Consider the following 15,296-nt stretch of genomic DNA (forward strand, 5'->3'; position numbering starts at 1 on the left):
AAACTGCTGATCTGAGTACTAACTAGTTGCACACGTTCAATTTCATAGATGGTACCAGTGGGGAAATGTCCTCACGATGCCTCCTTGTGTGATCAATATGACGATTGTTGCTTTTCAAAATTACGTTACATTTTCCTCATCTACTTCTTTGGTTCTGAAACTGGGAAATAGTTTCCTGCTTGTTCATACGTTCCCAGAAACACTCGTGTGAAAAACTTCATTATCTTGAGACTTTTTGCTTCTGCAAGCAAGTATCTCACCAGCTGCTTGAGAAGCATTTTAGGTGCATCAAGATTGGCCACAACCTTTTCAGCAATGCTAATGAAACCACATTCTTACAAACTGCAAGTTTGAAAACTTATGTTCTGACAACTTCTTGTTTTTCTGGAAATGCATTTCTCCATTTATTTTTTTTTTTTACAAAAGCAGTTGTTCCTGTTTCCCCCTTCACCTATGTTTTTGTGTGTCTGAAATGAAGCTGTTATTGTAAGGAACTACTCCTGAATGACAACTGGAAAATTAATTATTTTGGTGACCAGTAGCATATTGCAATTTGTGCTTACTAATCTTGTGCCAATTCCTATTAACATTCAACAGCAAACATAATAACTCTCCACAATTCAAGGATAGGATACAAATCAGATGACGGATTCCGGTTGCAAAAAGTCACATTTATTTATAAAGCTGATGAGCTTTTCCAGCAGACGGTGAGTAGGTTGGTCCTCATTAATATGATTAAGTACTGTTTTCATTGTGATCAATCACTGTTCTAAGTTACCAACTCACATGCCGCCCTTGGTCAACTAAACAAATTACAGTCTCCCCTCTACCCTCACCTTGTCCTAATGGGACAACAACTTGCTACGGCACAATTCCAGGTTCCTGCTAGTACCTTGTCCAAATGACTGCTTGTCATGGGTGAGACTTGACAGTTAATGGCATGAGGTTATTCAACTGCACGTCTAATCCCAGCTAAGCTTAATAGTCTTGTGCGATGTCATGTACGTTCTGGGTTCACAAAATAAATCTGTGGTTAAGAATTGTAGCTTGCTGTCCCTGCCTCATCTTAAGGGTGCCAAGGGCAGTTGTAGCTGTGATCAGATGGCTCTGCATCCTCTTGGGAGATATGGAGATATTGATCCAGCTTCTAACTCCCATTCACTTCTAAAACTTAACTAAGCCATGATTCAAACAGCATCACAGCAGTTGCCAGTGGCATCTGGCAGCTCCCCTGATTGATGTCTTGTACATAGTCATAATGGCATAGACAGGTGGGTGGCCATTTGGCCCTACGAGTCCCTGCTGGATCTAACAAATCAATACAACTTGAGAAATTTAGTTAAAGAAAAAGATATGTTGAAGGAAAAAACTCTTCCACAATATATATTTATAAAAATTAATACACATGCAAATAAAAGAACTGCTGAACTGTTGAAATACTAAGTACAGGATGAGAAGCTGTTGAAGAAGCAGGTTTCAGGGATAGCCAGTACATTCACAGACTTAAAACCCTGCACTTGCACTTCCTTCATGAATCTCAAATTATCAGCAATTCAAATTAACTAAATCAGAAGCACATTTCTGTGGTCGAGTTAATATTAACTCTTATTTTCCCTGTATTAAAGCAGTGAGCTCCTCCACTAATTTAAACTACAGTAACTCTAGACATTTGAATTCCAGTATTTGTGCTTTTCAATGGCACATACACAGGTTGTCAAATAATCTGCATGTGACTACTGTAAATCGATGCAGTGACCTTGGTAGAAGGGGGATTTTCTCCACATTGTCGTATATAGCAAAGTTTGCCACACAAGTTTTGCAAAAAAGGAACTATTCCCATCCTCACTATTTATCACTGTATTTGCACATAATCTGTGAAGATATTCATTCATTGTCATATGTAAACTGGCTACTAGCTTGTTCAGTCATTGCAAAACTTTGGTTACATTCTCCAAATCAGATACACAATAACAACAACAACATGCACTATGAGAGCTCATAATCTTTTCCTACTCAATTTTATCTCCAAAGGCATTTACTTACTATTGTATGCTGCGACAAGAGTGCCCGCACCCTTTATCTCACTCAAATTGCCATTATTCTTGTGAGTCGTGCTGGTAGGGCTGGCTGACTATGGACAATATCGTGGCCCAGACTGATTTCACTCCCGCCCCCCACAAAACCAATTCTCCCTCTCCAAGTCCACAGCGCTGCAGCCACTTATTGTGCTGCTCATGGTTTCCTGACTGCAATCAAGTGACCTGACACAAACTAGGATTATGCCTTGTACTTTCCCCTCAGATTTTCACTCTGATCCATCCCAGCAAGTCTTATTTAATATATTCAATTTTAGTAGCCTACTTTTGGAACTGATTACACAGTACCAGGTCTGCATTATTAACTGTGAATAATGTACATCATCTGGGAGCACCATGACACATTTAAGGACGTTGTGAAATCATTTCTGTTTTCACTGAACTCATAGCTGACTGCATTATGTTAATTTTTAGTGGCCTGGGGCAGTAAAATTCAATCTATTTTTCTTGAATACTTAATAGATAATCCGTCTGTTGTACAAGCTTATAATAAAAAGAGAATTACACAGCTGGTAAATTGGTAACTGAAAGAGGGAAATTGGGCCTGAATTACTCAGGCCAATTTGCCGTTCTTGCTCCAGCTCCAACTGAACTCAGCAAACCTAGCCTGGGCACATTGAGGAAATAACTGAAATGGAGGACAAGACGAATGTAGGTGTAAATGTAGGCGAACCAGAAAGTCTTTGGAAATTTACCATGTGGGGAAATATTGGACAAGATTCAGGGGCATGGAATTAGGGGAACTGAAGCTTTTTAGGTTATAAATGGTTAGAAGTGGGGAAACAAAGTAGAAGTTAAAGGTGGTAATTTAGAGAGGATAGAAGTAGATAGCAGTGCCCCACAGGATTCTGTTCACAATATGCATCAATGTTATGAATATTGCGCTAGAGGAAGTAGTGTCCACATTTGCCAATAATATTAAAATAGGCATAATAAAAAATTGAGAATAAATAAAACTTGCAAGAGGATATTGATATGCTGTTGCAATGGGTAGATGAAATTCAGTCAGTCAGTGAGGTGGATTTAAAGATCATCATACTTCTGAATGTGGAAAGTTGGATGATGTGAATATGGAGACACAGATATAGGATTAAATGTGAGACTTTGGACAGAGCGTGGAAAAAAATTGTGTTCCAAAGATTCACAAACTTGAAAGGAAAGTAAAATTAGAGTTAGTGATTGAGGCAGAGATCATGTCAACATTTAATAATGATAGATGGATGAATGAAAGGAAAATAGATATGGGAATGGGACAAACACATGGGTTTAGAATTATTGCTTATTCCGTCTGACCCAATTTCCATATTGTAATTTATATTAATTTTCTCTGGTCTACTGGGTTAATATCAGAGGAACTCCCGTTCATTAACTCAGGGTTGGTATCTCCATTCATTGATGCTGCTTTTAAGCAAATAAGTTTGTTGACACTCATTGTATCACCTGACAATGGCAGGAGAGGAGAAATTAATGAAGAAGGATCTGCTCCTGATGTTTACATTCCAACTGAATTATACCCTCTTAGTGCATTTTGACCTGAAATAAAGTTTCATGGCAGAGAAAAAAATCCTTTGCATAAATTGACATGTAACAGAATAATGGATCTTTAGATTTTAGTTTCCTCTATATTTGAATGGTGTTTGTTACCCTCAGGTTTGGGAGAGTAAAAAGAATTGGCGAGGATTTTCATTCTTTTGTTTATCAAAGATCTGCTCTCACATATTGATCGAAATCCAACCTCTTCTAGGCTGTCTGTTTCATCAGTTGTTAGTAAGTCTTCTGCTGTGACAGTAGGATGTAGATACTTGTAATAAATGCACTTTACAATCACGCCAAGAAGATATGATGACAATATAGTAATAAGGAGTGGGAGCGAGTAGGTAGTGGTTAAAACTGGGTCTCTATAGAGCCACCAAAATCCAACTAAAATACTGCAGTCCACAGCCATGAATGAGTGATAGATAATCTGCCTGATGTTTGTTTTTCCCTCAGCAATATTAAGCCAGGTGAAATACAAGACGACTGCCACTGTACCCCTGTAGAAGACCTCTTCAGGACGGCTGTTCATGAAGTCTGTCCCTTTTTGCCATGCCCAAACAAACATGGACAGCCAAATAAGAGCAAAGTGCAAGAGGACATAGAGTTTGAATACGGTTGTAAACAGGGCGATGCTGAAAATCCTAGGACAGATGAACAGCAGGTTAAACATGAAATAAAACACCGCAGACATGAATCTAAGACTTATTTTGTCAGCGAGAGATTCGCGCAGGGCCTTTTGAAAGTCCAGGAGAGCCCAGGCAATGGAGAGGAAAGAGGCCACAATGGAGAAATCTGAAAAGTGGAACAGCGAGAGGACAAAGCATGAGAAGGTTTATCACATTCTTGGTTGTTTACTTAAAGTTACAAATATCACTCAGTTCCCCCCATTTCCTCCCTTTCAAGTCAAGGAAGAATAAACTTGTTGGGTGCAAAAACTAAATCAGTTATGTTTCACCTAACATTCCCTTCTCCCTTTTTTCCTTGTTGGTGAAAGGGTTGGGGGTTGAAATTAGCCAGGAGATCATCATCCAGTGACTCTTCTTAGAAAGTGTTTGAGTGTGGGAATAGGACTGGCATGGGATGATGCCTGCTACTCAAATAGCCTGTTGACACCACCTGATTTTTAACAATAGCTAAGGTGAATGGATCGTGAGCAAGTTCGACTCCGGCCCTGTACTGTTTCTGGATTCGATCTGAAGAAGTTGCTTATGTGAAGAACGGGGCTCCTTGAAACTAATCCACAATAACAGCGCCCTTGGGAGAGATAGAGTCAGAGTTTTATAGCATGAAAGAGGCCCATCGTGTCCACACCGGTCATCAAGCCCCTATCTACTCTAATCCCATTTTCCAGCACTTGGCACATAGTCTTGTATGCTATGGCGTTTCAAGTGTTCATCTAAATACTTAAATGTTGTGAGGGTTCCTGCCTCTGCCACCCTATTAGGCACAGAGTTCCAGATACCCCTCTGGCTGAAAAATCTTTCCTCAAACCCCCTCTAAACCTCCTGCCCCTTACCTTAAATCTATGCCCCATGGCTATTGATCCCTCTACTAAAGGGGAAAAGTTTCTTCCTATCTACCCTATCTATGCCCCTCATAATTTTGTACACCTCAATCACGTTCCCCCCTCAGCCTTCTCTGCTCTAAGGAAAACAACCCCAGCCTATCTAGTATCTCTTCATAGCTGAGACACTCCAGTCCAGGCAACATCCTGGTGAATCTCCTCTGTATCCTCTCTAGTGCAATCACATCCTTCCTATAGTGTGGTGACCAGAACTGCACACAGTACTCCAGCTGTGGCCTAACTAACTCTTTAAACTGCTCCATCATAACCTCCCTGCTCTTGTATTCAATGCCTCAACTAATAAAGGCAAGTATCCCATATGCCTTCTTAACCACCTTATCTACCTGTCCTGCTGCCTTCAAGGATCTATGGACATGCACATCAAGGTCCCTCTGAGCCTGTTATTCCTAGGGTCCCACCATTGACGTGTACTCCCTTGCCTTGTTAGTCCTCCCAAAATGCATCACCTCACATTTTTCAAGATTAAATTCCATTTGCCACTGTTCTGCTCATCTGACCAGCCCGTCTATATCGTCCTATAGTCTAAGGCTTTCCTCCTCACTATTTACCACACCACCAGTTTTCATGTCATCTGCGAACTTACTGATCATACCTCCTACATTTATGTCTAGATCGTTAATGTGCACTACAAACAGCAAGGGACCCAGCACCGAACCCTGCAGTACGCCATTGGACACAGGCTTCCAGTCGTAAAAATAACCTTTGACCATCACCTTCTGCCTCCTGCCACTAAGCCAATTTTGGATCCAATTTGCCAAATTGCCCTGGATCCCATGGGCTCTTACCTTCTTGACCATTCTCCCATGAGACACCTTGTCAAAAGCCTTACTGAAACCATGTAGACTACATCAACTGCACTACCCTCAGCTACACACCTGGTTACCTCCTTGAAAAATTCAATCAAATTTGTCAGACATGATCTCCCCCTGACAAAGCCATGCTGACTATCCTCGATTAATCCCTGCCTCTCCAAGTGAATAATTCTGTCCCTCAGAATTTTTTCCAATAGTTTCCCTATCACTGTGCGAAGTATTGGAGTGGGTGGGTGGGGGGAGGAGGAAGAGAGCAACCTTTTTAAAATAGTTTAAAAATTGTGTGAATACATCAATGGTGTAGCTCTCAAGAAAAAAAAATTGTTCCCATTTTTAAATTAGTGTTTTAAATGTGGAAATAAATGTATGTTGAATATCTGCTGTCAGAAATGTGGTTTTGATGCAAGAATCCTCTGCGAATTTAAATTTACCATATGCTTTAGTAAGCTGTCCTCCTTTAATTGGAATTTCATTCTCCCACTTGCACCAGTCAGTGGCACCTAGTGAAATCCATAGAGAGTGGCCTCTCCATTTAACCGTGGGTTCCTGAATTCCTTTGTCCTGCTGTACTGTCAACAGTTATAGTGAGTGTTGATTGGAAATCCAAGCAAGGTAGGTAATATAGTAGTTACATTGGCATCCAGAGGCCTCTTCTAAATGATCTAGAGACACTAATTCAAATCCCACCATGACTCCTGGTTGTCCTTTAGGGAAGGAAATCTGTCATCCTTAGCCAGTCTGGCCCATTTGAGATCCCAGAGCAATATGGTTGACTTTTAACTGCCCTCTGAAAAGACCTAGCACTCCTTTTCAAGAAGGTGACTCACCACCACCTTCTCTGGGGCAATCAGGGATAGGCAATAAATGCTGGCCTAGCTAACGACGCCCTCATCCTGTTAATAAATAGAAGTAAGTCGTGGGAGGCAATGCACAGCAGTGTTGAGCCAATGACAGATGAGAGGAGAGTATGTACAGGTGGGTTTTAAAGCCAATTAGAAACAGAAAAATGTAATAAAATCATAGGAGAAAGCTGAATGCAAACTGAACTGAAACACCAAAAGTAAAATACAATTCAACAGAATTTACAATTAACTAGTCTCCTAACTAAAGTCAACTTAACAATGAGATGAATCAGAAAAATATTAAAAGCAGTGCCTACTATGGAAAACCAGAATTCCAAAGTGTACTTTGCCAATCGTGTTACTTCTAATAAATTTCACTTATTGGCCATCAAAGTCAGAGAGATTCCTCCATTTCTGGTCTCACTAGGATCTTTCTTCCTGTGCACTTCTACTCTGAAACATGAGGGTACACAGGCCTCAGACAGAATTCTATGGCCCCTCTCAGAAGGTTAGCGCCAAGTCCTGGTAAAGAGATGCCAATCTCCTTCCCACATAAAGCTGCTTTTAGAGTTTTGGTATGAATACCATTTATACCTGTCCCATCCCATTAGAATGTAGTTCCCCATGAAGCAAACTGGTTCATTAAAACTTTCTATTGGCACAGCTTACTCTGCTGGCTTTCTTGAATAGCCATGCAGATACTTACTGGATCAAACTGGTTTTAAAAGGCGCAAATATATCAAAATGCTATTTAGAATTTTTTTTTTAAACAAAATGTGGTCAACTTGTTCTTAGTTTGTATATCACTACTTTAATCTCTGCTCTTCTGCTGATACATAGTTGTCTTTCTTTTATAGTTTTTGTTTCACATAAAAGTGGCTGGATGAAGATGGATGCAGTAGTTAGCACTTACACTGGTGAAGCTCCACCTGGTTCCTCAGCATGATGATGTACAGCATCAGTGTGAGTTGAGGAGCACTTTCAAAAATGATCTCAAAGAGTCGTAACATGCTGATATCACTGACCAGGTAAGTGGTATACTGCAGGTCCCTGGCGTTCTTTTCTTTGTATGCTCGGAACCCCACCTCTAGTGCTGCTACATACCTGATGGAACAAAGTGTAATTAATAAATGATGATGTATCTTGCACCTTTTGTTTTGTGGGTCTGAAGACCAATATGATGAGGAAGGCCATTCAGCCCATCATTCATCAATCTGAAAGCCTACAGCTCCTCATTGCGGCATCCAACTATTTTTTTTAAACAATTCCAATATATTCACCTCTACCCAAAAATCTGTTCCTGGTATTGATCATGCTTTGTGTGAAGAACTAGTTAACAACAACAACTTAGATTTATATAGCACCTATAATGTCACAAGGAGCTTCACTGGAGCATTATAAAACACAGATGAGGAAATATTTGATCAGATGACCAAAAGCTTGGTCAAAGAGGTAGTTTTTAAGGAGTATCTTTAAAGGAGGAAAGAGCGGTAGAGACGTATAGGGTGGGAATGCTTAGGGCCTGGGCAGCCGAAGGCCAGGCCACAATGGTGCAGCAATTAAAATCAGGGATGCAAAAGAGGCCAGAATTGAAGGAACACAAATATCTTGAGTGTGGTGAGGTTGGAGGAGATTACAGAGATAGGGAATGGCGAGGGATTTGAAAACAAGGAAGAGAATTTTAAAATCTTAAATTAATGTAGTGTTCTGGTTGCAACTTTTCAATGCTGTTAAATATCTTGTGACCCCCCCGTTTTAAACTTGAGGAGTGCAAACCGTCAACAAGTCCTCAATCCTAGGGATCATCTCTGTGGTTGTTCTCCGCATGATCACTAGGACTTTGTGATGGAAGTGTCATCTGGAAAGCACTTTTTGAACTGTAATGACTGTTGTAACAAGGAAAACCCAACAGCCAATTTGCACATAGCAAGCTCCACAAATTGGATGGTTGTTATCCCGTTACAATCTATTTCAGTAATTTTAGTATTCTTTCAGTACTGTAGTGAAGTGTTAGCCTAGAGGTGGAACTTGCATGGATAACCTTCTGACTCAGAAGAAGAGAGTGCCAACAACTCAGCCACACCTGACAGCTCAGGTGGAGACAGGAGAGCCTGTTGCTGGGGCACTGCTAAAATCCCTGTAGCCGACTGCCAAAAGCAGTCTCAAGCTCGATTGTTTAAAACAACCAGCAACCTGATCAAGTCAAAATATTAAATGATACAGTTAAGAAAAGCAGCAGGATATTACTTTTAAAGCGACCAAGGAGATTAAAATCAGAAGCCATTAATTTAAACTAATGAAAGTGGAGGTGGTGCATAGTGGTATTGTCACTGACTGGTATTTCAGAGACCCAGGCTCTGGGGATCCGGATTCGAATCCTACCATGGCAGATGGTGAAATTTGAATTCAATAAAAAAAAGAATCTGGAATTCAAAGTCTGATGACAGCCATGAAACCATTGCTGATTGTTGTAGAAACCCATCTGGTTTACTAATGTCCCTTATGGAAGGAAATCTGCCATCTTTACCTGGTCTGGCCTACATGTAAGTCCAGACCCACAGCAATGCGGATGACTCTTAAATGCCCACTAAACAAGAGCAATTAGGAATGGGCAATAAATGCTGGCCTAGCCAGAGATGTCCACGTCCCATGAACGAATAAGGGAAACTAGTAAAAAGCAAGTCTAAAGCCAGTATTCAGTATAAATCTGTTTAAATGAATGTTTGGGTACATTACTGAACATATGTATCAATAGTTTACATGTGTTTGGTAATTATTTGCATTGTGAAACTGGCTTAAACCTGCTGTGGTGGTGCAGAGAAGGGGAATGGTGACAGACACACGAGAAGGATGAGAGCAAGAGAGAGAGAATATGACTAGGGCGAGGGAGGATCACAGGCAGAAAGAAACAAAGATTAATGAAGATACAGGTGCTACTCCATTTAAATTAGTGGAACTGCGGTTCGTTATTCACAATGAGACACGGTGTAAAGGTCAATGTAGCATCACCATCTCTTAGCTGTTCCACCATCCCAGCGAAGTTCTTGCTACCCTCGAGCCATGGGCAGCACAGCTGATATTCCTAAACAAAAACAGAATTACCTGGAAAAACTCAGCAGGTCTGGCAGCATCGGTGGAGAAGAAAAGAGTTGACGTTTCGAGTCCACATGACCCTTCAACAGAACTGAAGTATAGTTAGGAGAGGGGTGAAATATAAGCTGGTTTAAGGTGGGGGGCGGGGGGAGAGAAGTTGAGGGTGGGGTGGTTGTAAGGACAAGCAAGCAGTGATAGGAGCAGATAATCAAAAGATGTCACAGACAAAAGGTTCAAAGAGGTGTTGAAGGTGGTGATATTATCTAAGAAAAGTGCTAATTAAGAATGGATGGCAGGACACTCAAGGTACAGCTCTAGTGGGGGTGGGGTGGAAAGACTGACAAGGTATTAGTTGTAGATTTAAAAATAATGAAAATAGGTGGGAAAAGAAAAATCTATATAAATTATTGAAAAAAAAAACAAAAGGGAGGGGGAAGAAACGGGGTGGGGATGGGGGGAGGGGGAGTTTAAGATCTAAAGTTGTTGAATTCAATATTCAGCCCGGAAGGCTGTAAAGTGCCTAGTCGGAAGATGAGGTGCTGTTCCTCCAGTTTGCGTTGGGCTTCATTGGAACAATGCAGCAAGCCAAGGACAGACATGTGGGCAAGAGAGCAGAGTAGAGTGTTAAAATGGCAAGCGACAGGGAGGTTTGGGTCTTTCTTGCGGACAGACCGCAGGTGTTCTGCAAAGCGGTCGCCCAGTTTGCGTTTGGTCTCTCCAATGTAGAGGAGACCGCATTGGGAGCAACGAATGCAGTAGACTAAGTTAGGGGAAATGCAAGTGAAATGCTGCTTCACTTGAAAGGAGTGTTTGGGCCCTTGGATGGTGAGAGAGGAAGTGAAGGGGCAGGTGTTGCATCTTCTGCGTGGGCATGGGGAGGTGCCATAGGTGGGGGTTGAGGAGTAGGGGGTGATGGAGGAGTGGACCAGGGTGTCCCGGAGGGAACGATCCCTACGGAATGCCGCCAGGAGGGTTGAAGGGAAGATGTGTTTGGTGGTGGCATCATGCTGGAGTTGGCGGAAATGGCGGAGGATGATCCTTTGAATGCGGAGGCTGGTGGGGTGATAAGTGAGGACAAGGGGGACCCTATCATGTTTCTGGGAGGGAGGAGAAGGCGTGAGGGCGGATGCGCGGGAGATGGGCCGGACACGGTTGAGGGCCCTGTCAACAACCGTGGGTGGAAAATCTCGGTTAAGGAAGAAGGAGGACATGTCAGAGGAACTGTTTTTGAAGGTAACGTCATCAGAACAGACGCGACGGAGGCGAAGGAACTGAGAGAATGGGATGGAGTCCTTACAGGAAGCGGGGTGAGAGGAGCTGTAGTCGAGGTAGCTGTGGGAGTCGGTAGGCTTGTAATGGATATTGGTGGACAGTCTATCATCAGAAATTGAGACAGAGAGGTCAAGGAAGGGAAGAGAAGTGTCAGAGATGGACCATGTGAAAATGGTGGAAATTGGAAGCAAAATTAATAAATTTTTCCAGGTCCAGACGAGAGCATGAAGCAGCACCGAAGTAATCATCGATGTACCGGAGAAAGAGTTGTGGGAGGGGGCCGGAGTAGGACTGGAACAAGGAATGTTCCACATACCCCATAAAGAGACAGGCATAGAGATATTCCTGACTGTCTCCTCACGGTTCAACCTAGTACATCACTAACCACTCTCAAATCCTGCTTTACTTTGTCCACGTCTCACTCTTTTCTCTGCCCATTGCTGTTCCTCCCTGCCTTGTTCGTCTTCCTCCTCCTTTATTTCGTTTTCTCCTGTTTCCTCCATTTCCACGCCCCCCCCCTCCAACAGCCTTTTACTCCCTCGCTCTCCAACTCTCTCTCCATGAAGCAGAAGCAGTACCGACCCTCCATTTCCCACTGACCCCCCCCCCCCTTTGCCATCTGCCTCCTGTCTGGCGACACTGACCTGACCAGGAACCCCAGCTGCAGTCCATGTAACAGCCGCAGGACGCGGCCTCCCACCGTGCTCTTCAAGGCTGGAAGTTGTTCGGAGCTGACTTGCAGCTTCTCCCGATCCCCGGCAAACCAGCACCAGCTGAACAGCTGGACGACCAGCGAGCAGAAGAGCACCAGGAATAACACGGCGCCGCCCCAGAAGTAATCTCCCCGCAGGAAGAAACAGACCACCACCCAGGCATCAGTGCCCAGGTCCAAGAGGAAAGTGGCCAAGCCCATCCAGATGAAGATCAGATCGAGCGCAGAGAAACGAAGCTCATCGCCCGTAGCCATATTCGCAACAAAACAGAGCGGGGAACGCCTGTCATTTACTTCGGAGCCGGTCGCTTAACTGGAACTTTTGAAACATTTGTTTCCTCTTCGGGTTGTTGCTGCTCCAGACTCACCAGCCCTGCATCTTCCCTCCCTGGCTCGCAAACTCTCTCATCTCACTCCACATCAATTCCCCCATGCTCAAGGGGATTTTATTTCCTGGTAATTATAGGGTAACTTTTTTTTTACAAAACAACACACAACTTGGGGGAGGGAACGAAATCGGGCAAGAGCGGACAAAACTTTTAATGCTTTTCAGTAGCACCCTCTAGTGTTATCTCCCTCACTCCAAACAAAAAAAAAACCCCCGCTCACTAAGTCAAATACTGCGGATGCTGGAAATCTGAAATCAAAAAAAACTAATAGGCTGGAAGTACTGGACAGCTCTGGCAGCAACTGTGGAGAGAGATAACTAGTGTTAACGTTTCAGGTCAAGGACCTTTCTTCAAGAACTAAAGGGCAATAGAACTGTGAAGGTGAAGCAGAGATTTACTTGTACTTAGTAAACCCTATTCAGCACTCGCAATGGGGTCTCTTCTACACTGGGGAGACCAAACACAAATTGGGTGACTACTTTGTGGATCAGCTCCACTCAGTCCGCAAGCATGACCCTGAGCTTCCAGTTGCCTGCCATTTTAATTCTCCACCTTGATCTCACACTGACATCTCTGTCTTCGGCCTGCCGCGGTGATCCAGTGAAGTGCAAAGCAAGCTCGTGGAACAGCACCTCGTGCTTTGTGTAGGCATTTTACAGCTTTCTGGATTCAACAATGAGTTAAACAATTTCAGACCATGAACTCAGTTCCCCTATTTTGGTTTGTTTTTTGCATGTGCTGGTCTTAACTTTGGTTTTAGTGGTTTTGCTTTTGGACAGAGTTGTTCGTTATTCTGCCATTTACACTCACTTTGGACAAATCTTTTGTTTCTTTGCTACAACTATTACTACTCCTTTTGCCCTTTGTACCATGAAATCTTTTGTCATATAACCTCTCCTGCTGACAACCCTATCACTGATCTTCCCTTTTGTTCTTCATATTCCCTCCCCTCCTTTCACTTGCACAAAACCTATTTCTAAATTCCATTTCCATTCTTATTACATTTCTACATTCCTTCAGTTCTGAAGAAAGATCCTTGACCTGAAACGTTAACTCTATTTCTCTCTCCACAGATGCTGCCAGACCTGCTGAGTATTTCCAGCACTTTTGGTTTTTATATCTAATCTCACTGTTCTTGGTATAAAAATGGTAGCAATACATAACACCAAGGGAGAGGGGGAACATTTCTCCCATATCATTTTATCAGAAAAGTTGGCACCAGTACAAGATAGTGTTTTCCCCTGGTGCCTTGGCCAATATTTATCCTTCAATCCACATCATAAAAAACAGATTATCTGCTCATTATCACATTGCTGTTTGTGGGGGCTTGCTGTCTGCAGGTTGACTGCCAAACTACACCTCAAAAGTACTTAATTGGCTGTAAAGCAGTTGGGACGTCCAGAAGTCATGAAAGCCACTATAGAAATGCAAGACCCATTTTTGGACATTTTGTATTTGCTTTAATGTTTTGCACCAATATTATTGAAAGGAATAATGTCATCCCATTGATAAATGAGTTGACCATCAGTCTGACAGTTTTTCATTATATAGTTCATCCCTCATTTTTCCCTAACATTGACAGTTCTGTTTTCAGATGCTCCTCTGTCTTCATTTTGCAGGTACTTACTTATCTGGGAGATGCAGCAATTCCCTTTCCCCTATACTCTGCTTATCTCCTGAAGCCTGCTCATGCTACAGTGCAGTTCCAAAGGCACTGGCAGCCTTTCAATATTGCACCAAAATGGCCATTCTTCTTGTGAGCCAAGACGGTGAGCCTTTGTAGGCTATTCCACTGCTGAAAGCATTACATGCTGTCCTCTCCCAACATCTGCATGTGTACTTTCAGCTGATACAAGTTAATTATAGTTAGTGCCTCTACCCCTTTCCTGCCAGAATCTAACTGACTGAGCACAGGCAAGTGGCATTTTTTTCCCTCCAAGGGAGAGAAACAGAGTTTGGCACAGTTTCTGAGTCCCAAACCTGCACCCAGAGGGTGAAACAGGCAGACTCTCAAAGCTGGACGGCCAATCAGAGGTCTTTTAGCTTGAAAGGAACTGCTGGATGCAATGGAAGGTAAGTAAGAGAGAGGGTGCTTCAATATGGAGGTACCCTCTCCAATTGTTTTAAAATTAAAAAATGGATCTTGCAGCCAGACCACTAATGTGGGGATGGGGGTTTGGGGAGTCCCTACACAGGGTGGCCTGTTGCTGCACCCAGACAAGTAAGCCTGACAGGAGCGAACCCCCGGTCTGCCACCAGGAAGTTACCTCCTGGTGGCTAAACTATCCCACACTGCTTGTGTGAACCTGGAGGCCTGCTTTAATTGGCCTCAATTGGCTCTTAAGCTGTGTCAACTATCCTATGTGTGGGGGAGAGTAGCCCTGCTGCCTCTCCCCACCCGCACCCACTATCCCATCACCGCAGAATGGCCCAAAGCGGTGTTGAGCCAGGGAATTTTAACTCCCAGTGCCTTCAACCCTGGCCCCAGTGGGGGCTGAAAATAAAGCTCAGGGAGTTTCCAGTTTTCTTTAACATTGGTATTTGCTGATTCTGTTTGTCACTGATGTTAGTTGAAGGAAAATTGGATTTCCACGTGACAGAAAATGTCTGTAAGCCTGTCAGGAGCAGTACCCCACCCCCCGGGGTTCAATGTTCAATGAAGGGTCTGTTTTTCTCTTGATAAATGAAACCCTTTTTAAAAAAACTTTAGTTGGAAGAGATAAAAGTGGGAGTAACTTACTTGTGTGAATGATGTATCAGGTTACTGTAACTTAGCAGTGGATGAAAATATCGGGCATTTGGCTCCTATTTAAGGATCTTTTTAAGTTGGTTTTATTGCCGTTAAAACCTTTGTTAGGCGGGATGGGTGGGTGCAGTTGTGATTTTAGCATCAACAACAGAGAAAAGGCTAGAGCCCAAAACCCAGGGTTTATTGGAGAAAATCAGTTTTTATTTTGAA

General features: G+C 42.8%; 1 protein-coding gene across 1 annotated transcript; it reads right to left on the minus strand.

Moving 5' to 3' along the window:
* Positions 1-650: 650 nt before the first annotated feature.
* Positions 651-12,526, minus strand: xkr8.3 (XK related 8, tandem duplicate 3). The gene is made up of 3 exons (XM_078567332.1): positions 11,881-12,526; positions 7,785-7,975; positions 651-4,424 (listed from the first exon to the last, which is right to left on the minus strand). The coding sequence occupies exons 1-3, from the start codon at positions 12,201-12,203 to the stop codon at positions 3,700-3,702; spliced, it is 1,239 nt and encodes a 412-aa protein (XP_078423458.1). The 5' UTR covers positions 12,204-12,526; the 3' UTR covers positions 651-3,699.
* Between the last annotated feature and the right edge of the window lie 2,770 nt (positions 12,527-15,296).

This window comes from Cetorhinus maximus, chromosome 21, assembly GCF_964194155.1.
Source record: "Cetorhinus maximus chromosome 21, sCetMax3.hap1.1, whole genome shotgun sequence".
NCBI lineage: Eukaryota > Metazoa > Chordata > Chondrichthyes > Lamniformes > Cetorhinidae > Cetorhinus > Cetorhinus maximus.

Coding starts and splice junctions, on each gene's coding strand:
- xkr8.3 (XM_078567332.1), bottom strand. CDS start 12,203: ATGGCTACGGGCGATGAGCTTCGTTTCTCTGCGCTCGATCTGATCTTC. Junction 7,976..11,880: donor CAGCTGGGGTTCCTGGTCAG/GTCAGTGTCGCC, acceptor TTGTTCCATCAG/GTATGTAGCAGCACTAGAGG. Junction 4,425..7,784: donor CCAGGTGGAGCTTCACCAGT/GTAAGTGCTAAC, acceptor TCCACTTTTCAG/ATTTCTCCATTGTGGCCTCT.